The following is an 11,090-nucleotide window of genomic DNA, read 5'->3' as shown; positions in this document are numbered from 1 at the left end:
AGATAGGTTTACAAACTGGCGTTGCCGGTGAAGCTGGCAGCCTTCCTCAGACACAAGGCTTTTGTTAAACAAATGAATGCAGGTGAAGCCAACAGGTGCCCGCACTGCCCAGGCTCCAGACTTGGCCTTATTTCCTAGGACACAGGATGAGGCTGAAATCTTACACAGTTCAGAGACATCTAATGGCTGTATGTTGCACTAATGAAGGCAGCAATTCCACCCAAACACTGCCCAACTGTTCCACACTCTCTTGATTTATCCAGTCCCAATCAACACAGAGAATTCAGCAGTTTTACCACCTCCTGCTTCTGCCCAGGGCATCCTACCCCTTGCTTTTGCCCACCCTCTTTGTATCCACGGAGCTATCTTTCACAGAAAATTGACCATGTTCAGTGACACTGAACCCGCGCACTAAAATTCTGTGATGTGGGAAGATACTTGTAAAACAGGTAGAACTTCTGAGCGCTCACGCAGCAGCACCGTGGTTAGTCATCTCTGAACCCAGCTCATCAGTCTCCATGGTTTGTCTTTTTAGATAGAAATCTAATTAAGCACAGAGTAATCATAACATCACCAGACCAGGTTTGAATAAGCAAGTACCACTATAACAAGTTTCATTGCACCGGTTTCCACAGTTCAGTACTCTAGAGGAGCAGATTAAACACTACAAAGGTTCAAGCTTCTTCAGCAGCAAGTCTGCCCATTGGTTTTTTTAGGTATGGTTCTGGCTGATTGTCTTGAAGCTTATGGGTTGGTTGTATTTTTATTTGTAATGTGCAGTGGTATTATGAAAACTCATACATATAATTCAGAGAAAACAAAGAGAATGAGGAAAAAAGCGTTTCATGGGTGCAACACACAAAGCAATACCGCCTGACATCAAGGCTTATTCTGTGTCTTACAGACTTGATTTTACACAACAAGCTTCAAAAGTAACTTCTGGTTTAGAACATTTATTCACAGACTTATTTGAAAAAAAAAAAAAAAAACCTCAAACCAAAAAAATCCAACCCCCTCCAAACCCAGCAGCAGCTCTTCATTCCTTAGAAGGCCCAGTGTCAAAGTCACGAGCCTGTTTTTATAAAGAAACTTACTTGCCCTGGCAAACACTATAACTTGACACTGGAGACTGTTCCACATGGGTAGGGTCCTTGTCGGCTCAGCCCCACAATGAAGTCGGGAGAGCTCAAGACAGCTGCAGGCTTGGCCTGCACAGCCTCACAGCCTAAAGTACAAAGCCCATTTACACTCTCACAGCTCTTTCATGCAGGCCGCACAGCCTGTTAAGAAACCTGCAGGAGGAGCCACTAGTAGACAAGCTTCCTACCTTTCAGAACACTTGCTGGAAATTTCTAAGTGTATTGGTTACAATTCTGCTCCTCTTTTGCTGAGCCACTTCTGTTAAATGATCACTTTGCCTTAGTACTTTAAATAAATAAGTGCTTATGAGAACACTGGTTATAATCCTTAGCGCAGTTTTTCCAGTTGTTGCTGTAAGAAAAACCACAAATAGTAACAAGCCTGCTAACAGATACCTTTGAGATGAGCAAGAACTAAGCTGACTGAAGTCTACTATTAATTTGTTTATCATTTGCATTTCTCTCAGCTCAGACAATGCAGATGTTGTTTTGCTTTAGTTCACCAACTTCATTTTCAAAGCCTCCGTTCTGCAACAGTTGGTTTTTTTCTCAAAAATAACAAGAGAAGGATGATTTGATTGAACTGTTTTACTCGATAACAGGAACTTTCCTATCAACCTCAGGTTGTATAAACTTTGTGGGGAAAACCAGAGATTAATTAAGCTGACTTTGTCCTGCCCAGTCCACTTCAGTCACCTACAACATAAGCAAATATACATTCCCCGTTCCAATTTTTTTTTTCTTTCTTTCTTCGGGGGGGTGGGGTGGGGTGGGGGGGGCAGACAAGGAAAAGCCTGATACAAAGAAATTAGCTAAAGTTACTAATAAAAGAATATGTATTAAAATGGCAGATTTAAACGAGGATTCTTGCTTTGGCTCTGTGCTCAGACCACTTGCCTCTGCAAAGCTTAGTTTGGGTCAGTTTCTGTCCATGTACTCTTCAAGGCGCAAAAGCCACTTATTCCAGTACTGTGAGCACAGATCAGGGTCCATGAAATGCGGATGCGCGGGGGAGCCGTTCTTATAGGCAACCACAATGAGTCCACAGCTAACCTACAGTTAAAAACAGAAGGCTGTCAGAAATTCAATGGTAATATGCAACTACAATCAGCAATTCTAAAAACTAAACCTCACTGCAAAACGTTATCTTAACGTATATGTACTTTAAATAAGAAATGGGGAACAAAAAAGAGCAATAATTCACCATAAAATACTTGGAGACTAACATTCAAATGCTCCAAAGTCAGTCCAAAGCTCTGACTGACTTCAGTGAAAACCAGAGGACTCAAACTCTGAGTTATCAGTCTTAGGGTCTTACTGAAACCTTGCAGATGCTGCTAAAATTCCCAGTGACTGATGAGCTTTTGCCTGGGGTCATATAACCAGACTGATGCCATTCTCCAGCATCAGTCTGAGTGGAAATGGTTATTAGGTATGTTCTGACATCCTTCATTCTTGACAAACACAAAATCCAGATCCCAAACAACCACTGGCATGAAGAGAAAGCGGCTGGGGGACAGGCGGCTAATAGCAGAATTCTAGACTTACTGTCTATATTTCACTCTGCAGTGCTTGTGTTTACTGACCTCTGAAGTATTCCAGAAAGTCCTTTGCACAACCTATGAATTACCCTGCTCTCTTCTGCTTTACATTTTCCCCCTTCAATCCTTTGTATTGAAATAACAATCCTTCAGGCCAAGCAGGCCTGGCTAGAATTGTGTTTGGAGTCTTTGAAAACGTTATTGCACTGATTAAGTGATTGACAACACACCGCTTTGCTCTGAGGAAACACTGTACAGCTTCCAAATGCTCCAAGGAAATCACTTAGTCCCTCATTTGCTAGTAGGATATAGCAACACATGATGCGTACAGTGCCCTCCCACCCCATTTCCCCTGTTTGCAGGCTCTTTCGCTTTACTTTTCTCCTCCCTCTTCCTACCCTTGACACAAGCGAAAACCACACAGAACAAAGCACTGGGGGTTGCCCTGATGCCAAGTCAGTGTGAGTTCATCTGACCTCCTAAGTCACTGAGCATCCCTCGGTCCCACTGAGCAGTTCCTTGAAATCACTGAAATTATACTGCTGACAGGCAAAGGCACCAGGATTAGCAATAATGGAGTTATTTCACAGTATGTCAGCTTAACCTGATCTAAGACTAGGCTGCTTTGTTAGAAATCCTACCAACAATTCCATGATGGACAGCAGGTGCTAAAGGCAGTAGGTGGGGAGAAATAAAAATAATGTGGGCGCTGCTGCTTGTCTAGGCAGGTAGTGGGCCTACTGACCTGGAAGTCATAATTGGCATCATGATTTATGGCTCCAATATATGCTGCAACCTGTAATGGGTTGTCAAAAGTATTCTTCAGAGTTGGCTTTGGTTTCTCTGAAGTTTTCCAGTCAATCACACACAACTGGCCTCTGCATAAGAGAACAAGATAGGACAATGCTTTAAACTTTAGTTGTAAATAAGAAATAAGGGATGAGACATCAAAGAAAGTCGTATGATTCTCAGCCTGTGTCACCCTGATGTCATGTTGCTCATTATTATGTCTAAGCAAGTCTTATCCACACCAGTAGTTCAGATCTCAAAAATCAAGACTTACTGCCCTCCCATACCCAGTGAGGGTCCTCATGCTCCAGTAAGGAATTCTCCACATAAAACAACAGCACTTCTGTCATCAGGTTCATCCATTTTGCCACTTGTAGAGACCTGTCCAGCTTCCCCCCAACAGCTCACCCACACACCTGCTCCAGCCTGGGACACAGCCTCCCACACTACACTGGCATTACCAGGTTTCTTAGAGAACCAGTACCTCACCGATACTTAGCCACGCAGTCTACCAGGCCCAGATACTGGAGAGTCTCATGCTGAACTGCACTTTCCAGAGCTTGCACTTCGCTGACATCTTCTAAGACATGTTGCACACTTGATAAGTAGCCAGAAATAGCAACATCTTCTCTCTGCTCCTTAGCTGCCATCTCTTCAGACAGGAATATAGATTCCAGAGCTGTATGGAAGAGCTCTCCTTGGAGGAAAAGATCTAAGAAAAATGTGAAAAAACACCACATTTTAGATACTATTCATTAATACCCGATGGACTTGAATTCTAGGTATTACACAACACATCTCTTAAACCAGTCCTGGTTTTTGTACTAAAAGCTTGAGGATGTGGGGAGGAGAAAGGGATGAGACAAAAAAATAAATTAATTGTCAACAGTGAAATTAGTATTTCTTATATTAATGCTTACTTTACTTTTTTGGTGTCACTAATTACTCAAAAACAAACTATGATTTTTAATTTATTGTTTATTCAAAGGTATTTGTGACTTTCTGTGAATTAAAAATATTATTCTAGGCTGCTTTTGCTTCTTCTGCTGTATTGGTTCATTTGAATGGAACTAATATCCTGAAATGGGTGGGCATAGTTCTAAGAGTAAGAGCTTATCTCAGAAATTATTCCAGGAAAGATAAGTTTTAAGTAGTTATGTAAGGTTTGTTATGCCACCTTATTCACTGAAGTGCTTAGTAACTCAAAAGCGTAATAATAAACGGTTTTAAAAAGCATAACAATTCATGTAAGGAGCGCATGGATATTTATCAACCTTGCTACAAGAGGCTACTTACTATCCCCCAGGTCCTCCCAGATCCCCTTCAGTCCTACAGCTTGGAGGAAGTCTCCTATGTAGGTCTTATGAAAAGAAAACCTCAATCCATGGCAATTTCATAGAAGAAGCATACTGGATAAACTAGTTACTGAATAACTTCAATACGAACAGCAAGACACATAGGTTTTTTAACACTGAAGATGGTACAATTTCAGAATGGTTATTTCCATCTCATTACAAAGTAGCTTTGTATCTGCAAACAGGCTCAATAACATCAGCTGGAAAATATCTGTTTGTAAATAGATACGAGCAAATAGAGAAATAAAGGAGAGGCAGATGGGATAGAACAAATATCTACAGTCCAATTCTTGTTTCCCACACATTTCTGAATACATTTTAGTGGTCTAGAACAAAGACCAGAGCTTAGATTCATTGGTAACAGGTGTGCTTGTAATATGCTCTTGCCCCTTGAAATGGAAACAACTTAATGGATTTCCAAAACAGTTGACTTGTAGGGCCAGAAACTGCAGCTATGCTAGCACGTCCCAACCAGATATCCAGACTATTGCTTCTACTTTGCAATCACACTGTGGTTAGACTTACTTTTAGTATACTCTTCAAAACCATCTTTTCCAAGTTCCAGTATCATTTTCTGCCTCCATCTTTCTAGATAAAAGGCTTGCTGTGGAGAAAGAGTCTGTTGAAGAATACGGGTAACACTGGGCATTTTAGTTTTTTGTAAAGCAATTTTCCTGGGGACGTCTGAATCACTGTTGAGAAGGGAAATTCTCTTGTTGGGGTTTATTAAAGGAACCCAGTTCTTGGGAGTTTTTGTTTCAGCTTTAATTGGAGGTCTGTGTTTACTTGGTGGCCCATATAACAAATTGTCTTCTTCAAATATTGTCTCTGGTGTTTGGGCGCTGGTTTTGTAAGATGTAACAGAGTAGACCAAGTTCTTGTATTTTTCTTGGTCAACTTGCTCATAACTGTTCGCTTTTTTCTTTTTACTATAAAGACAGGCGGAGGTAGCTAGACACATATATGGGAATTGCTTTTGGCAAAAAGGTACTTGAAAAAGCATTTCCAGTTTCCTCGGTTTCCTGAACAGTAGCTGTAGGAATTTCATTCTGACAAGAAGCATTTGCGAGCAGCTAGAGTTTTCTTTCTTCTGTTAGGAACAGTCTGTAGGTTACCATATTTTCCCTCTGTGGAAAAAGAAATTTGTGATTTCTAGAGTCATAAAATTCTATCATCAACATAAACAAAGAACTGTGATGCTCATGTGTGTCTTCATACACTTCATGGCACCAAAACTCCTTTAGATAAATAATACAATAAAAGAAAGAACCAATAAGCAATGAAAAGAGGAAATGATCCTGAAAAGAACCGGAGCAGATCTGCAAAATTTGAAACAGGGCAAATGCATAAAGATGTTACAAGTAGCAAAAGCTAGAGCAGAGGACTCTCTTACAGCAACAATATCAGAAATGTCATGAAAGTAGACACAAAATACTGATCTGCAACAACCACCCACCCAAAAGAAGGAGGGGAAAATAAAAAAATAGGCTACACAGAAGAGAATGAAGCAAATACATTGTTGTGAGGTATTAAAACCATGCAAGTTCATAGTGGAGGCCCAACTTAAGAGGATTGTGAGGACAAAGTACCTTTTGGAGAATAAAAACATGTTTTTCTTTCATATACCTAGAAAGCAGACAGCAGCAGTATATGCATTCTGAAATTGGGAGACCTGAGACTGGGAAAGCCAAAGAGAAACAACATGTACTGCAAGTATCTTCAGATTCAAACAATTTTTTCAAAGATCAGAGTAAAATATAAAAGTATTTTTCTAAACTGAGTTTCAGACATAGTTGCGTTCTAAGACACTTGGGAAGTTTAAAAGCAAACCCACTATACCAGAAACATTGTTCACAGCATAGCTTTCAGAACTGCATTGTAACTGCAGTGCTAAGTCCTAGGAAAGTTTATGCACTTGGATAAGATGTAGACACTTGAATAGTGCCATTTAAGTCCACACTAAATACTTGCAGAATTGAGGCCCTATTCTCCTAGTGAAAGTTATCTGCTTACCATTACAAAGTTCCCTTCCATCCACTGCAAACAAAGAATACAGGCAACACCCGTTGCCAACTAAAATCAGCATTTTGTTCCTGACAATACTTTAACTTTACTCTTTTCTTTCCCCACAGATCTTATGCAGCATTTCATACGCTACTCAAGCTGTAGGCACCACAGAAAACAAAAACGTAGTGGGATGAGTTATTTGGTATGGACAGATGCTTACGCAGAACTGCAGTGACACCAATGTGTGGGTGCAGGCATCTGTCACACAGAACAGTTTGCAAAAATGGGGCTATATCGGCTGCAGCTGATTAGATCAAGGCATCTTGTAACAAGAGGCTGAGACCTTGGGCTCAGGTTCCATAAATATTGTTCCTCATCTGTGAAGGACAAAACCATCCAGCTGTAGAAGTTTAATCAGGAGTAGGCAGATACACTGCTTTTTTCTTTACTGGGTTTACATTTTCAAGCTGAGTTTGTATGGTTTGGGCAAATAACTGTTCTGTAACCTGATGGCATGTAACCTGATACAAAATTAACCTGTGAAAAGCAAATCTGAACCAGGAAAACACAATTAGGTTGGATCAGAACTTTGTGTCACATAGCAGTGGCATTTCTGACCTAGTACCAGGAGCCCTGCAGCCAGATTTGCCATACTGTTGTTAGGTGGTGTCACTCAGTCTTTACAATGCATATCAATCAAAATAGAAACAGTTAACGATTTTAAAACTGCTTCATGGTCCATAAGAGATTAATAGAGGAAAACAATGATCGTACAACCTGGTTAATTCTGCTACTGACTTTTTGCAGTCTGATTAGATATAAAGCAAGCTACCTTACAAGGGAAACCTTACCATTTAAGATACTTTGAATGTGTCTCCTCCCTTTTTTAATCAATACATTATACTTAATATTGAATCAAATCTAGATCTGCCTTCTTTATCCAGCAGAACTGGGCTAGGCGGAGTTGCACTTGTTTTCTCATTTTCCAGTATTCAACAGCAAGAATGGACATGACCCTCTGAGTGTCCTCTGACCTTCAGATTCCTGTCAAAACTACTCTCCTGCCTGCACATGAGAAAAGCAGTCCAGTGCATTACGAAATGACAAACCAGAGAATTTCAACCGCTTTAATGTCACAAAAGTATGCAAATTTTGCAAAAAAATAGAACAACCCGCTTTAGACAGGTTACACAGCAGCAAGAAATTGGACTATGTTCTATAACTTAAGTTCTGCCCTGCTCCATTTCATGGACATGTGACATAGTTTTACAAATTTAGGTGAAACATAACCAAATTTTATGTTTCCTCTCATTTCTTATATGACATCAAAAAGATAGTCCTACAGCTCGCTAGAAATTTTTAACAGCACAAAGAGGTACTTTTTATGAAGCATACATATTTCAATTTTTCAGTTCTCCTTGGGTTTTCAGTCAGTAAATTTTGTATGTCTTCACTATTACTACCAATTGTTCTAATAAATTTATTTTTAAGAAGCTCCCCATGTTTTGTCATTTGACTATCATAAAGCAGCTCACTTCTGCAAAGCTGCTATGTCAGGATTTACAGCAACTCATTCTTCTCAGAAGACTATCACATTTTTTAATAGGCTTTTCGGTGTTGGAGTGGGATCGTTACCTGACAGAATCTGCCCCTTGCTGAAAAAGAAGTAATGAACGATGTTAGCATGTTACAACAGGTGTCAGTTTGCTGCAGGAGGTAACAAAAAATAGTAAAAGCAGCAAATGGATACATAAAGGGTAGGCTTTAGTACCATAAGCAAATTGCTTCACCGTATTTTTTCATCATAAAAAGCAATGCAGAAAAATTAATCTCTCCTCTCTTGGGGTTCCCCTCTAAATAGAGCTGCTGAAGCTGTGATTTAAAATAAAACAGGAAAAAAAATACTCTTATTCCAGTGTAATAGTATCCAAGCTTGTAGTTTTCAGACTATGTCTGATCATCATTAATACACTTACCCAAGTGTATTAATCAGAATAAATGCTGGGTCAGTGACTGTGTATTTGTTACAATAGCCAGAGCACAAAAGAAGAAGTTTATTCTGGCTTTGTGTCAGCTGCAGGAAGCAAGACAATAACCTGATTCAGCATAAAGTTCACTTGTGGTAAGCTGCCCCCTCAGTGGTTTTTAAGGAATAAATTTATACCAGATCAGTGTTTTGAATCATGGAGCTATTAAAATATGCAATATTACAAGCCTAGAGCTAATTTACTGTAACACTGATGCAGTGTTTCAGTAATGTCTACCATGAACTTTAAATTAACAGCCTATATTGTTCTGGCATAGTATCTGTGGAAATGTTTGTGCACTCTATGAACTGAACTACAAGGAAAGGGAGAGTTTGTTAGCTACTGTGCTGTACTGCAAAAGGAAAGAGGTTATAGGATTGCTAAGAGATAAAGACAGCCTGTATCTAGCAGAATAAAAAATCATGTGTTTCTCAATAAATCACAGTGGCATTTCTGTGCAAATAACTTACATTTACAAGAAAGAAATGGAGTTGGAGTAGTCTGGATCTACTCTTGTACACAAAGAACAAAATTTAATTGGTATTTCTCTCTGGGGAAGTGTCTCCCTTCTCTCTGAAATGGTTTGTGTTCGAAGACTGGTAGAATTGCTTCAAGTGTTGCATGATGAGCCACACTGGAAAACTGAGCACAAACAACCTGTGGAAAAAAACCAAACAACTAAAAAAGGAGGAATTATCTTAAATTTCTCAAGCTAGCTGACTTTGCAGCTCCAACAACTGCACTAAAACAACTCATGAAGTTTTTCCAGGATAGGAATGAATGGCCTAAGTGAGAGAAACAAAAAGGGTTACTTAAGAAAATGTTTACATCCATAAAAATCTTCCTCCAACTATGGTTTCAGAGAACAATCAATATAGCTTTTTCACTACAGTTATCTATCAAGCAAACAAAAGCACTAGTTTACTTCAGAGATAACAGGAAAGAGCACTACTGTTACTAGTTACACATCTGTTGCCCTGTGTCCCTAATATGAGAGCAAATCCACTGATAAAGGTATAATTTTAAGTTAGCATCACGGGTTTTTCTCTGGGAAGAAGAATTACTATTTGATGTAGAAAGGCAACAGTAACCTATCTTCTTGGTCAGAATGATCACTTTATCTTTTTTTCTGCTTGCAGCTTAATAATGCAGGGCTTTGACAGCTATACCACTTTTAGGACTTTGCACACTTGCCTATTCCCTGTCCCCAACTTCTCTTCCTTGGTTCCTTGCAGTTTATAAACTAAATCATCGAACCCATTCAGGTTAAAAATACACCTCCCTCTTTTGGGAAGTTAAGAGCATGGGGAGATAAAGCAGATTTAAATTTAGCAACCCAGTTTAAAGCACAAGCCCACAGAGCTACACTGGACCAAAGGGACAACAAGCTTCAGCAGTGGGAAGGGAATTAGTAGGAAATACGGTTTGTAACAGAAAGCCAGCGTTTTTGGCAAAGCAATCTGTGAAAGAGCTGGCCTAATACTGGTGACCAGCAAGTGACCTCTGGCAGAAAAACCTCTCTGTATAGGCACCAGGTGCCTGAAAATCAGAGATAGCACTGGATAGCCTACAGCCGTGCAGGACTTGCCTCTCACTCCCTCAGGGATAAGTCGTTCTGGACAAGAAGCCCCGCTCGACGCCAGCCTGCCCCACTGCCTCAGCGGTATGCCCACCCAGCCAGCCCAGGGCAGCCCCGCCATGAGGCCCGCTCGGTTACAGAGCGGGGGTGGGGCCCACGTTTGCCAGGCGTGCGACGGGGGTGCAGGGGTAGGCCACGGGAAGAGATCGTTGCAGGCCCAGCAGCCGGGGCAGACTGCTGCTCTCCCTCAGCTAACCCAGGCCTGCTGGAGAGGCCGGCGTTGAGGGAGCGCCCTTTCGCTTCACCACCACGAGCGGCTGGACAGCCCCAGTCCGTCTTCCCCTCCCCACGCTGGGGAACACTGCAGGTGACCACCGAGGCTACTACCGCCGCCACCGCCGCCTCCGCCAGACCAGCGCCAGACCAGCCCCAGCCCCAGCCCCAGCCCCAGCCCCTCATGAACAGCAGCCCCGGAGAGGGAAACCCAGAGCGACCGTTACCTCCGCGCCGCTCTTCCCGCCACCGCCACCTGTGCGCAGGCGCACTCCGGCCGCGGCCACGGCGCTCACTGCGCGCGCGCGCCGCCGCCTCCCGGGACTTGTAGTCCTCTCCCGCCGCCAACTCTGGCCCCTTCCCCGCCCTGCGCCTGGGCG

The 11,090-nt window shown here is 41.6% G+C and overlaps 1 protein-coding gene across 3 annotated transcripts; it reads right to left on the bottom strand.

Moving 5' to 3' along the window:
• Positions 1–744: 744 nt before the first annotated feature.
• MGME1 (mitochondrial genome maintenance exonuclease 1) lies at positions 745–11,012 on the bottom strand. 3 transcript variants are annotated; one of them, XM_074817605.1, is made up of 7 exons: positions 10,938–11,012; positions 9,329–9,515; positions 6,414–6,502; positions 5,350–5,951; positions 3,959–4,181; positions 3,426–3,558; positions 745–2,192 (listed from the first exon to the last, which is right to left on the bottom strand). In XM_074817605.1, exons 4-7 carry the CDS (start codon positions 5,885–5,887, stop codon positions 2,058–2,060), a joined length of 1,029 nt encoding a protein of 342 aa, XP_074673706.1. In that variant the 5' UTR covers positions 5,888–5,951; positions 6,414–6,502; positions 9,329–9,515; positions 10,938–11,012; the 3' UTR covers positions 745–2,057. The 3 variants fall into 3 exon arrangements, with proteins under 3 accessions (XP_074673706.1, XP_074673705.1, XP_074673707.1); XM_074817604.1 differs by lacking the exon at positions 6,414–6,502; XM_074817606.1 differs by lacking the exons at positions 6,414–6,502; positions 9,329–9,515 and having other exon boundaries at positions 10,938–10,982.
• Between the last annotated feature and the right edge of the window lie 78 nt (positions 11,013–11,090).

The sequence above is a fragment of the Strix aluco genome, chromosome 3 (genome assembly GCF_031877795.1).
Source record: "Strix aluco isolate bStrAlu1 chromosome 3, bStrAlu1.hap1, whole genome shotgun sequence".
Classification (NCBI taxonomy): domain Eukaryota; kingdom Metazoa; phylum Chordata; class Aves; order Strigiformes; family Strigidae; genus Strix; species Strix aluco.
This window is presented reverse-complemented; position numbering and strand designations above follow the sequence as displayed.